Source organism: Coregonus lavaretus, assembly GCF_964263955.1.
Source record: "Coregonus lavaretus genome assembly, chromosome: 2".
NCBI classification, from domain to species: domain Eukaryota; kingdom Metazoa; phylum Chordata; class Actinopteri; order Salmoniformes; family Salmonidae; genus Coregonus; species Coregonus lavaretus.
Window position 1 is genome coordinate 57,704,990 of NC_139989.1, and position 13,816 is coordinate 57,718,805.

Below are 13,816 nucleotides of genomic sequence, written 5' to 3' on the forward strand. Positions count from 1 at the left end.
CAATTCTACTCATTTTGCCATTGGGCAGAGAGACATTTTTACAGTTTTAAAGCTAATTTCCTACAATTCTACACATTTTGTAATGACTTATGCCATGTTAATATGATAGCCTATCTGAGTGAGAATGACTAACAAAATCAATGCCGGCCCCCTGGAGGTCAGGGCCACTGGCCACGTGCCCTGGGTGCCCGGTCAGTATACAGCCATGATTACTACAAGTTTAAATAGCTAGCTAGACTAACTACCAATACATAAATACATGTTAGCTGACGTGGCTAGTTGAGTGACTGTCAGTGACTGACATAAGAGAAAAAATGCTGATATTGCACCCAGTGTATTCTACTATTCTTACTCCCTAGCGGCTGGGGTCCCTAAGCGACCACCTATGTCACTTATGCCTGGAACCGGCCCTGTGTCTGTTTTTATCTCTCTGTTTGTAGTTACTGGCCGTAGAGGAGAGGCTGAGTCCCCAGGTGTTGTCTGTTTCTCTGTCTGTATATAACCTGTGTCTCTCTGTCTGTAGTTGTATATAACGTGTGTCTCTCTGTTTGTAGTTACTGGCTGTAGAGGAGAGGCTGAGCCCCCCGGTGTTGTCTGCTCTAGAGGAAGACTCTCAGCTGTCCAGACTACTGGCCTGTCGTTCTCTCTCCACCCTGCTCAAACTGATCGGACCCAGCCTCCACCCAGATGCCCTGAACAACATCTACCCTGGTACTACACTGGTGTCTCCCTCTGTGTATCCTGTCTTTGTTAGAGCAAACATGTCTTTCTCTCCCTCTTTCCTTCACTCTATTTCTCTTTCTTTCTTTCATTCTCTCTCCTTCTTTCTTTTTGTTCCTCTCTCATCCTCTCTTCAATTATCTCATTCCCTCTGACACACATATACATATTTCTACATCATTCTAGAATGCATCCATGATTATGATTATGATCCCATAGAAATAGATTGAATCATTCTAATTCTAGACGGTCCTCTCTTGCTCTGCTGTTTGTGTCCTCAGAGGTGCTGAAGCGTCTGGATGACAGCAGTGAGGAGGTGAGGGGCGTGGCCCTCAGGGCTCTGGGCCTATGGCTTGCCTCCCTGGGGAAGGACTACAACTCCCAGCTCTACTGTCAACACCTGGAGGTCCTGTTCCAGCAGCTGTTGCTGCACCTGGACGACCCAAACAGCCGCGTGCAGGACACTGTGCTGGGTGAGACTCACAATCACACATTGGTCCAATCCTAAATAAACCCCTAGACCAGGAAGAGGGATCATGACAATCCCCTAGACCAGGAAGAGGGGTCATGACAACCCCATAGACCAGAAGGAGGGGTCATGACAACCCTTAGTCCAGCAAGAGGGGTCATGACAACCCCCTAGACCAGAAGGAGGGGTCATGACAACCCTTAGTCCAGAAGGAGGGGTCATGACAACCCCCTAGACCAGAAGGAGGGGTCATGACAACCCTTAGTCCAGAAGGAGGGGTCATGACAACCCCCTAGACCAGAAGGAGGGGTCATGACAGATGATGGTGGGGGTGGTGATGATGATGATGGTGGGGGTGGTGATGATGATGATGGTGGGGGTGGTGATGATGATGGTGGGGGTGGTGATGATGATGGTGGGGGGGTGATGATGATGGTGGGGGGGGGTGATGATGATGATCGGGGTGGTGATGATGATGGTCGGGGTGGTGGTGATGATGATGGGGGTGGTGATGATGATGGTGGGGGTGATGATGATGATGGTGGGGGTGGTGATGATGATGAAGGTGGGGGTGGTGACGATGATGATGGTGGGGCGGCAGGTAGCTTAGTGGGTAAGAGCGTTGTGCCAGTAACCGAAAGGTCGCTGGTTCTAATCCCCGAGCCGACTAGGTGAAAAATCTGTCGATGTGCCCTTAAGCAAGGCACTTAACCCTAATTGCTCCTGTAAGTCGCTCTGGATAAGAGCGTCTGCTAAATGACTAAAATGTAAATGTAAATGTAAATGACAACCCTTAGTCCAGAAGGAGGGGTCATGACAACCCCCTAGACCAGGAAGAGGGGTCATGACAACCCCCTAGACCAGAAGGAGGGGTCATGACAACCCTTAGTCCAGAAGGAGGGGTCATGACAACCCCATAGACCAGGAAGAGGGGTCATGACAACCCCCTAGATCAAAAAGAGGGGTCATGACAACCCCCTAGACCAGAAAGAGGCTCATGACAACTCCCTAGACCAGGAAGAGGGGTCATGACAACCCCTAGACCAGGTAGAGGGTTCATGACAACCCCCTAGACCAGGTAGAGGGTTCATGACAACCCCTAGACCAGGAAGAGGGGTCATGACAACCCCCTAGACCAGGAAAAGGGGTCATGACAACCCCCTAGACCAGGTAGAGGGTTCATGACAACCCCCTAGACCAGGTAGAGGGTTCATGACAACCCCCTAGACCAGGAAGAGGGGTCATGACAACCCCCTAGACCAGGAAGAGGGGTCATGATGGAAAATATAGTATGGAGGAGAAACAGAAGAGATTAGAAGACATGAGATGTTGATAAAGAACATAGATACCATGATGGTGGGGGTGGTGTTGATGATGGTGGCGGTGGTGATGATGATGGTGGGGGTGGTGATGATGATGGTGGCGGTGGTGATGATGATGGTGGGGGTGGTGATGATGATGGTGGGGGTGGTGATGATGATGATGGTGGGGGTGGTGATGATGATGATGGTGGGGGTGGTGATGATGATGATGGTGGGGGTGGTGATGATGATGATGGTGGGGGTGGTGATGATGATGATGGTGGGGGTGGTGATGATGATGGTGGGGGTGGTGATGATGATGGTGGGGGGGTGATGATGATGGTGGGGGGGGTGATGATGATGGTCGGGGTGGTGATGATGATGGTCGGGGTGGTGGTGATGATGATGGGGGTGGTGATGATGATGGTGGGGGTGATGATGATGATGGTGGGGGTGGTGATGATGATGAAGGTGGGGGTGGTGACGATGATGATGGTGGGGGTGGTGACGATGATGATGGTGGGGGTGGTGATGATGATGATGATGATGATGATGGTGGGGGTGGTGATGATGATGATGGTGGGGGTGGTGATGATGATGATGGTGGTGATGATGGGGTGGTGGTGGTGGTGATGATGATGATGATAGCTAGTGAATATGACTTGAAGTTGATCAGGTGAGTAGCAGTAGTGTTCATGTTTCACAGGCTCTGTCCTGTCTCAGTCAGAGTTTAAAGAGTTGATCCCTACGTCTAACAGCCCCATACACACAGCCACATTGCTAGGATACCAGATCCCCCTTTTCCGTCGTATCAAAGGCCATCTATCCACCTTTTCCACTCCATTCATCTTTCACGCCGACCCATGCGAAGCTCCCTGCTCCACACACACCACCACTCCCCTCGTCCATCACGGGGCCGGGAGTGGATCCAGAGACAGAGGGGTGTGTGTGATTGACGCTCCGTCATCACCCCTGCAAAGCTACACACACACACACACTATATATAAGCGAAGGTCAGTTCATAAACATGATTTACATCCCAACCACTGAACATCCTGTGGTCAAGGTTACCGATATTATACCCAAACACACAGACAAAACACAAAGGATATTATCTCTGGTAAAGGTTTCAAACTCTGCTGAGTGGAATCCACCGTATGATAGCTGTTGCTGCATCAGCTCAGTCCGAGGTTGTGTCCCAAACGGCACCCTATTCCCTACATAGTGAACTACTGGGCCTTGGTCAAAAGTAGTGCACTATAAAGGGAAAAAGGGTGCCATTTCCCCCCTGGACCCTGGTCAAAAGTAGTGCACTATAAAGGGAATAGGGTGCCATTTGGGATGCAGACCATTGATGTTTTTTTCTTCTATCCATATGACGATGGGAGAATATGGTTGAAGCATCAGCGTTCACCAGCCGTTTGTCACAGATAATCAAGGAGGAACCTCCATGAGAAGCAGAGTGAAACTCCAGCGGTGCTCTCAGCTAAGGCCCCAGCTCCACACTACAGGAAACACACTCAGACTTTCTGCCAATAAATAACACACACATCTGCACATTGCTTGCACGCACACACACACACACACAAAGACCGATACTCATGCACACATGTACACATACACAAATAGCCATGAAACCGCAGAACCATCAAACCCTGTCGGAAACACTGGGCATGAGAGGAGGAAGAGACCGGGAGGAAAGGGGTGAAAGAGGGATGAGAAGAGATAAAAGAGAGGGGATAACATGGGATGGGTGTGTGGAGAGATGAGGGAGAGGGGTCTCCATATGGTTGTGATTAGGGGGTTGTTATCCTGAGAAGCGGGGGTGCAGGAGGCTCACGTTAGCCCTGCTAAGAGCTGCCTATCGTGGGTGTGATGGTACAGGGAGTGGGTGTAGAGGGTTGGGGTTAATAGCAGGTTTTGGGGTCAATTCCATTTCAATTCAGTCAGTTCAAGGGGTGACCTTAAATTCAAATTCCAGTGTCCCTCAGAAAACGCTTCCTGAATTGACTGAGTTTAAATGGAATTGACCCCAACCCTGGCCGATTGATACAGCCGGTAGGAAGGGCGGATAGCGGTGTGTCTGTGTGTGATATGCGTGCACACGTGCGCTGCTCTGCTGTAAACGTGTGTGTGAGAGGATATAGGAGTATTCCTCTGTGGAATACGATGAGCTCACCCAGTGCTGACTGATAGCTGTGTCGTACCCCCGTACCCATAACCACCATCCTCCCCACAAATCTGGAGCCCCTTCTTTGTCTCATGCATGTCTGTGTTTGAAGCTTTTTTCCTCCTCCCTTCCTTCTCTCTCTTTCTTCCTTTCTTTCCCTCTTCTTTTATTATTCATCCCTTTCTTATATGGTTCTTGAATTTCAAAGTCACATCTCCCAAGAGCTTCATGTCTGCTGCTCCTCTGACAGTATGATGGACAGTACCGCCCCTCCTCCCTCTCTCCCCCTCTCTCATCCCTCTTCCCATAATTCCTTCCTTCCATAATTCCACAGCCCTGGGAGCGCGGCTGCTGCTACCTGCTCCACACACACACGCCACGCGGTTGGCACACACATCCAGGGGAATCACCGGATCCCCTCTCATCATCACAAGTCATCATTGTTCTCCTTTGTTCAAAAGAGTTCAGAGAAAGAAAAAACCCCGCTGTATTTATACACACAAATCGCTAAAAAATCCCCCATGGTCACCACTTGAGGAACAAAGTCAACAAAGTGGATTCCGACAGGTATCGAATGATGACTTGCCGTGAACTAACTCATCCCAACTGACAGGGGTATCAACACTGTACAGCTTCAAGTTACGCCATGTGGTTTCCTCAACATTTACTGTTGGCACTACTTCAAGTAATTCCATAGCATCTTTAATACCATTAAATTCCTGTCCTGTTGGAGTGGATATAACTGTGGTGCAACACCGCCATCTGGTGGTAAAAGTGAAGTGCTTTTTTTGTAGAACAATTCACTGTAATCCATCATGGCCTGCAAACAACAAATGTGTTGAAATGCTTTTTACATTTACATTTTTAGTAATTTAGCAGACGCTCTTATCCAGAGCGACTTACAGTTAGTGAGTGCATACATTATTTTAATTTTTTTCATACTGGTCTGAGATCAGTGTTCACAGTGAGCTGTGTGTGGGGATCATGATTCAAGCTCTTTTTAAGCTTACCAGAGAATTCAAGAAAACCTTTCTGAACTTGAGAATTTCAAAATAGATATTCATGAATTGAAGTTTATGTTGAAGAGGATTCAGCGGTGGTCAGTGGATGTGACTTTGGATCCTGATACTGCATGGCAATACCTTATCCTGTCTGAGGACGGGGAAAAAAGTGAAACATGGAGACAAAATAATCTCCCTGACAACCTCAAAAGGTTTACTAACCGTGGGTCTGTGTTGGGACACCAGGGCTTCTCAGGGAAATTCTGCTATGAGGTGCAGGTGAAAAGTAAGACTAACTGGTGGATAGGAGTGGCCAGAGAGTCCATCAACCGGAAAATATATGTTGTTACTGAACTGGATAATGGATATTGGGCTTTGGGACTGCATGACATTGGGTACCAGGTCTATACATCGCCTTCGATCTGCCTCCACCTGAGAGAGAAGCCCAAGAAGGTGGGGGGGTTTGTTGATTATGAGGAGGGCCAGGTCTCATTTTGCGATGTGGAGACCAGATCTTATCTTCTGTTTCACTGGATGTGACTTCACTGAAAAAACTCTGCATTCTTCAACCCCGGTGCTAATATTGATTGTGATAACTGTGCTCCATTGGTCATCTCCCCTGTCAATCACTCAGACAAGTACAAAAATGTTGCCAAAAGTTACTATTAAAATATATGGATCGTTGCAAATATTCTCTGGTGGTTGCTTCACTGTCAGTCCTCAAAAATGTAATTGCATTGAATGTAATTGTTTTCATTTCCAATGAATGATTGCAGCTAGTGACTAATCCACAATCCACCCCAATATCTTGACTTTGTTATTGTGTTGAATCCCTTTGTCTGGAGTTCCTCTAGTGTGTGTGTGTGTGTGTGTGTGTGTGTGTGTGTGTGTGTGTGTGTGTGTGTGTGTGTGTGATAGTCTACTGTCACTATCTGTGTGTGTGAGTCCATTTCAACATGACAACTGCCTGACTCCTGACTGTCTCATGTCTGTCTGTGTGTCCAGAGGTCCTGAAGACCGGCAGTGGCGTCCACCCAGCCCTCCTTAAGCAGGAAGTGGAAGCCGTGAGGGACAAACAGCGCAGCCCTGTCTACTGTGACCAACTACTCCAGCACATCCACTCTCTGCGCAATGATTCAGCGTAGAGATGCATAGTATTGGAAAGATGTACTGATGTGACAATACTGGTCAAATTAAGATCCTATATCTGTATATAATCTAGACATTATATAGATTATATTTATATGGCATACCAAGAAAAACAAACCTGGAACTGCACCTCTCACAAATGGTCATGTCCAGCATGGACTCTCTCACCCACACATACAGTATATACATACACACACACACACAGCTGTCACTAAGAGAGTGATACAATGATATGGGCATCCCGAGATACGACTTGACACATTGTATTGCAATGTATCTATGTAACCGCAATAAGGCAGGTATCAATTTGTTGTATCCTGTACAACAAGGATATGGTCCAACTGCTTAGAGCTCAAAACTGTTACCCATTCCTTTTTCAAATCTCCCCAGAACACATGGTTGTACTCTGTGATTTTGTTTGTTCATTACTATGCTTTTTAAATCGTTCCTCAAAAAGTGTGTGCATTAATTGAACTCTTATCAGAAAATATTTAATATGTTGATATTTCATTCTGTTGTGCCTTGATTTCTAGACTTACTTCACTGTTTATCTTTGATAAATATCATTAATTTTGACTAAGTGCACTCTATTGTGGTGTATGGGTTCTAAAAACGTTTTATTTGTGACATACACTCAGTGGCCAGTTTATTAGGTACACCAATGTAGTACTGGGTCGGACCCCCCTTTGCTTCCAGAACAGCCTGAATTATTTGGGGCTTGTTTTTAGCTGTTAGGAGTGGAACCCGGTGTGGTCGTCTGCTGCAATAGCCCATCCATGGCAATCACCGACAAGTTGTGAGTTCTGAGACTCCATTCTGCACACCACTGTTGTACTACGTCGTTATTTGCCTGTTTGTGGCCCGCCTGTTAGCTTGCAAGATTCTTGCCATTCTCCTTCGACCTCTCATCAACAAGCTATTTTCTCCCACAGGACTGCGGCTGACTAGATGTGTTTTGCTTGTTGCACCATTCTCCAGTAAACCCTAGACACTGTCCTGAGAGAAAAGGCCAGGAGGCCGGCCGTTTCTGAGATGCTGGATCCGGCGCGCATCGATGATCATATCACACTCAAAGTCACTTAGGTCACTTGTTTTGCCCATTCTAAAGTTATATCAAACAGTAACTGAATTTCTCGATGCCTGTCTGCCTGCTTTATATAGCAAGCCATGGCCACGTGACTCAATGTCTGTAGGAGCGAACCATTTTTGTGAACAGGGTGGTGTACATAATAAACTGGCCTCAGTGTAATGTTCAGCATCTATAGATGAGTGAATAGCCACAGTCAGAAACTCTCCACTATGGCTCTAGCCATAGAAATATAATGAAATAGATTATAGGAATGTAGAATATATTTCTGTCATTCTATTTCATTGTATTTCTATGGTTCAGACTGAAGCTGTCAGGAGTATAGACCGGGCAGTGTGGTACCTCTCCCTCGTCTCTACTTCTCCATAGCAACGACCTCTACATCCGTGTGTACTATGAACTAGAAACCGACTGATGCGCTCTCCTTTCAAATCTCGGATTCTGCAACATCCCAGCGCAAAATAATATGGTGTGTATATTTTTGGGAAGCTGAAGTAGTTAGTCGGTTGTGTCTGGAATGATGATTAATTGAAGTCTCTTTTTTTTGCTGTGTCTGGTAGTTACCTAAGCACATGCATCTCGGTCTCAACTTGGAATCTCAGCAGCAAGGAACTGTCATTCGGTGGTCAAGTAGGTTGATGTATTGATTTTATCAGTGGAGACATTTTAATCAACGCTTCTAAACGATGTTACAAATTGGAGACGAAGTTTATTTCTCTGCGGTATTTCTGCTGGTTCTATTCGGGACCAGGAGCGCGATTGGAGCATCGTCCGTCACCGCATCCATCTACGTCTTTATCGTGATGTTTCGGTTCCCACAAGTGCCCGCTAACCAGGCGAGTCAGGTGCTTCGGCCCACTGGTCTTGCGAGCGCCGGCGTCCCCGTGGTTGCGCACCGGGCAGGGGGACACGATGCTCCGGAGAACACCATTGCAGCGATCCGAGAGGTGAGTCAAGGACAAGCATCAGTTATCTACCCTGTCTGACCTATTTAATGCTGTAGCTGCAAATAAAATGATGAGTAGGCTTACTAGGCTATAATGATTTGATTTAGGGGCAGCAGGTGAAGTGAGCAGAGGCTGATGAAAGGCATATGAGATCCCTTGTCTGTACTGTGACATCGTTTCATATTATCACTGTTGGCCAAAATCCATGCGAGAGATCGAGCTTGTTAACTTATTCTGCCATGGTTAGTTATAGTTTAGAATGTCTTGAACATGAATGTTTTGTATCTATCTATTCTTTAATTTGAACCACCTTTTGGCTAATGTCTAGGCCTACTAGATCAGTACAATCCCAGTTGGTTTTATAGCCTGCTGCTGCTTCTCCCCTACGCTGCCTATCTATCCATTTCAGATCTATATCTGTCCTGTCTTTCTCCACACACCTCTCCATCCCTTCCTTCTCTCCCTCCTCCCCCTGCTTCATCCTTCTCTCCCCTCCTCTAGGCCAGCAGGAATGGAGCCACAGGGGTGGAGCTGGACCTGGGCTTCACTGCAGATGGAGTGGCAGTGCTGATGCATGATGAGACGGTGGACCGCACCACCAACGGGACGGGAGCGTTGGGCACGCTGCGTCTGGCAGAGCTCAGGACGCTGGACGCCACGGGCAGACACAGGCTTAGGTGGGCTTGGCAGGGGAGTGAAGGTTAGGGCCTGTTCCAAAAGCATTGAACTCCTAGGTCATATTCATTAGGAACTTCATTAGGCAGAAAATGGATTGAAACGGGGAGGGACCAATAAGAAATGCTTGGTTTTGTTTTCCATTGCAAAACATTTTCTGTTGTATAGCCTAGTGAACATGACCCTGACCTGAATGTTACGCCTTCAGTGTTAGCAGATCTAAAAAGAAAATAAATTGGTGTGACCCATATTATGGTGATGAGCTTCCACCATATGGATTACACCTGTTCAGTTCCTTTAGATCAGCAAACACTGGTAGGATCAGCACCTGGTGCAAATGCATAGTAAACATGGCCCCATGTGTGATCAGTGAGTTCAGTTGGAGTTCAAGCAGGACAGAGTCAGAATGACTGAAAATACACTGGTGGGGAGTGTGAACTGTGAATGGTACGAGGCCAGATATAGACCTAGTGGTGGTGTCTCAAATATAGCAGCAGTACAAACGTTTGTGTGTCCCCGCTGGCCTTTGTGTGTCTCCAGGGAGAAGTTCAAGGGGGAGAGGGTGCCAACGCTTCAGGAGGCAGTGGAGGAATGCATCAACCACCAGCTGACCATCTTCTTTGATGTCAAAGATCAACCTGATAAGGTATTGGCCCTGTCCAGAAACAACCCCTAGCCCCTACTCCCTAGATACAACTGGAGATCTGAGAGGATTGGATATAGGTCTAAACAATATGGTGATAGCTCCATCTTGTCTTCTGATTGGCTCTGTAAAATGTTTACCATATTGCTTACACTCAGTTCTTCACAGGTGTCTAGTGGGTAGGCTATAGGGGTTGTTTCTGGACAGGGCCCTCTGGGCAGTAGGTGGAATCACTGCTATAAAGCTTTAAGACTTAGGGCTTCACTACAGTATACACCAGATTTTCCCAACCCTGGTCCTCCAGTACCCCAAACAGTATACATTTTTATTGTAACCCTGATTCAACTTGTCAACTAATCATCAAGCCCTCAATGAGCTGAATGAGGTGTGTTTGTCCAGGGCTACAAGGAAAAGGTGTACTGTTGGGGGCACTCGAGGACCAGGGTTGGGAAACACTGGTATACACCATCCAACAGCACTTTGAATGACAACCACATAATTTTAAGGTGAAATGGTAGGAAACTGTGAGTTTATAGCGAGATTAAGGCAAGTTAAAACCCAGCTGTTTAAGGCAGTAACATAGGAATCCCTACCACAGAGACTGGTCATAAAGAAACTCACAGCTGCCTCAGACAGTGGGTCTGAAAGGAATTCAACCCCCCTTGCAATGTGACTCACTATCCTTCGACCTTCCCCATATTGACAGTTTTGTAAGCGTTAGATTTGCCAAAGTCACCTACAGACCTCATTATATATGGAGGACCAAAGCAGTCAAAAATAATTCAATACTCTAGAGGCATTTTCCCGGACACAGATTAAGCCTAATACTCCCCTTTTCTCCCCAATTTCAATCTTGTCTCATCGTTGCAACTCCCCAACGTGCTCAGGAGGCGAAGGTCGAGTCATGCGTCCTCCGAAACATGACCCGCCAAACCGCGCTTCTTAACACCTGCCCGCTTAACCCGGAAGCCAGCTGCACCAATGTGTCTGAGGGTCTGTAGTGACGCCTCTAGCACTGCGATGCAGTGCCTTAGACCAATGCGCCACTCGGGAGGCCCATAAAAATGATTTTCAATAGAGATTCTTCATTGAGCTTTTTTAGTCCAGGACTAGGCTTAATCTGTGTCCAACAAACTGCCCTTTAGTGTTTTATAGTATTAAAGTCCCAATGCAGCCATTTTTATATCAATATTTAAACAAATCTGGGTAACAATTAAGTACCTTACTGTAACACATTTCCATTAAAATTGTATTTTCAACCAGCAACTATCAGGAAATAACACTGATCACATTTTTTCACACTTTTACAGTGTTAGTTTCATCAGATGTTGTACAATATAAAACACAGGAAACATAATTTTCACTCCACTGGGCCTTAAATAAGATGCCACTTGCTGACAATAAGATCATCATATTAAGATCATCATATATCACAGCCATACTCCAACAGGCGGACTGCGGTCCAGATCTGGACCCAGAATGGGGTCAATACGGAGCGCGGGTCCCAAAAAAAAAAAAAAAAACTCTGGCTTTCAATTTAATACAGTTGAGAGTTGTAATTTCAGAGAGCTATTTATAACCTGTCAGAAATGTCCAGTTGATCAACTAGCCCATGTTAGCTAGGTAGGTAAGTTAGGCTAACTAGCTATATTGATCTTGTAGTTATCATGGCCAGATTGTGCCCAGGAGCCTTTACCCCCAGGGGGCCCCCATAGATTTTTCTTGACTCACTCAGGTGACATGGCAAAATGTGTAGAAGTGCAGAAAATCTGCTTTAAAACTGCACCATTTTCTCTCCGCCCCATGGCAAAATGTGTAGAATTGCAGGTAATTAGCTTAAAACTGCTACATTTTCTTTCCGCCAACAAGAGGGGTGTGACCGGACCTTCTCAAATAGTAGTTGAGTAGCCATGATATATCATGTGTTGTACTGTCACATACACAGGATAGGTGCAGTGAAATGTGTTGTTTTACAGGGTCAGCCATAGTAGTACGGCGCCCCTGGAGCAAATTAGGGTTAAGTGCCTTGCTCAAGGGTACATCGGCAGATTTGTCACCTTGTCGACTCGGGTATTCAAACCAGTGACCTTTCGGTTACTAGGCCACCTGCCGCCCACGTGTTTTTGTGTTGCACTGCATGTAGTTTGACAGTAAGTAATGTAGATGTTCTCTCCACCAGGCAGCTGCAGCCCTAGGGGAGATGTATCAGAAACACCCTGTCCTCTACAACTCCAGCATTGTCTGCTCCTTTCAACCTAAAGTAATCTACAAGGTAACCTTTGCAACATCTCTGCTCATTTGAGATTTAAGTTTGTTCGAAAACAACATTTAAACTCAGTAACACACAACATATCCCTACTATATGCAAAAAACTTAAAAATTCAACCGTAAATATGAATTGAGACATCTATGTGCACATTAAGTCATCTTCTATTCATTATAGTAGTGTTTTTCCTCTAGTGTGCAGTTTAGCACCAGTCTGGCCCAGATCTGTTTGTAGTGTTTTGCCAACTCCTACAGTCATTGTCATGTTTGGCCTGAAAACAACCGTTGGCAAACAGGTCTGGGTCCAGGCTAGTTACACACTGTATGAATGTGTTATTACAACAGTGTTATCAGTGTCGTCATAACCATAACACCACCTCTGACCTCCTCATCGGTCAACTCCTCCAGATGCGTCAGGCGGACCCTGGGGTGGTCACAGCCCTGACCCACCGGCCCTGGAGCCTTAGTCGCTACGGCGATGGCACGCCCCGTTCCCTGTCAGCGTGGACGCACTACTGGCTGGGAGTTTTGGACGTGCTGCTGGACTGGGCCCACCACCACCTGTTGTGGAACCTGTGTGGTGTCTCAGCCATCCTCATGCAGAAGGACTTCATCTCCCTGTGAGTAATACTAACCGCCGTGGCTCGGCGTGAGTTTGTTACATGGGTTGTGTTCAGTAAGGAGGAAATTGAATAAAATGCTCTGAAACTGGGAGGGACTACCTGGACTTATTCAACAGGAAACTCTCATTTTTGTTTTCCGTTGCAAAACGTTTTGCTACATACAGTGTGCTCTAATGAACACATCATTGCTTGTTAATATCAGAGGAAGGTCAAAATTGGGACAATTGTATCCTATTGTCAGATAACATATATTGTCTGTATTCATATAATATATTGATGTTTGTTGAAATATTGAAACAAACATTGATACCCTGACCACTGACCCAACATGTCTCCACTCCCCTCATCTATCCCTCTCTACAGGGACTATGTTCAGTACTGGGCAGAGCGAGGGGTGGAGGTGGTGGGCTGGACCATCAACACAGCCGTGGATAAACAGTACTACCAAGATGTCCTGAAGATCAGCTACATCACGGACAGCCTGAGGGAAGACTGTGAGCCTCACTACTGACTGACAGAGACAGGGTATACACACACAAAACACACACAAAGTTATAGAGTACTACCTAACAATAAAGCGTAGTTGTACAAGGACTCAGAGCTCAATATCATATGGAATATGTACATGGAGTATGAATGTACAGGACAGTACACATCCAATATAGCTGCATAGCAGATCATTGTCTAGTTCAGGTTGCCCCTTTTAATCAGAATATTTTTTACTGCAAACACTCAAAGAAGATCAAACAGTATCATCACTCATTTG

At 46.3% G+C, this 13,816-nt stretch overlaps 2 protein-coding genes across 2 annotated transcripts in view; both read left to right on the forward strand.

Annotated features, from left to right (window-relative positions):
- Positions 1 to 7,261, forward strand: part of LOC311139819 (dynein axonemal assembly factor 5-like) — a gene marked incomplete at its 5' end in the record, with an annotated part of 9,943 nt that extends 2,682 nt beyond the window's left edge. The window contains 3 exons of the mRNA XM_084174782.1: positions 555 to 711; positions 1,002 to 1,193; positions 6,667 to 7,261. Of these exons, the coding sequence (XP_084030908.1) occupies positions 555 to 711; positions 1,002 to 1,193; positions 6,667 to 6,806 (489 nt within the window). The 3' untranslated portion in view covers positions 6,807 to 7,261. The remainder of the gene's footprint in view (positions 1 to 554; positions 712 to 1,001; positions 1,194 to 6,666) is intronic.
- A 1,322-nt stretch (positions 7,262 to 8,583) lies between these two features.
- Positions 8,584 to 13,561, forward strand: LOC311147113 (glycerophosphodiester phosphodiesterase 1-like; the record flags this gene model as incomplete). The annotated part of the gene is made up of 6 exons (XM_084183742.1): positions 8,584 to 8,844; positions 9,346 to 9,521; positions 10,060 to 10,165; positions 12,342 to 12,434; positions 12,836 to 13,047; positions 13,414 to 13,561. 6 exons carry the CDS (start codon positions 8,584 to 8,586, stop codon positions 13,559 to 13,561), a joined length of 996 nt encoding a protein of 331 aa, XP_084039868.1.
- Between the last annotated feature and the right edge of the window lie 255 nt (positions 13,562 to 13,816).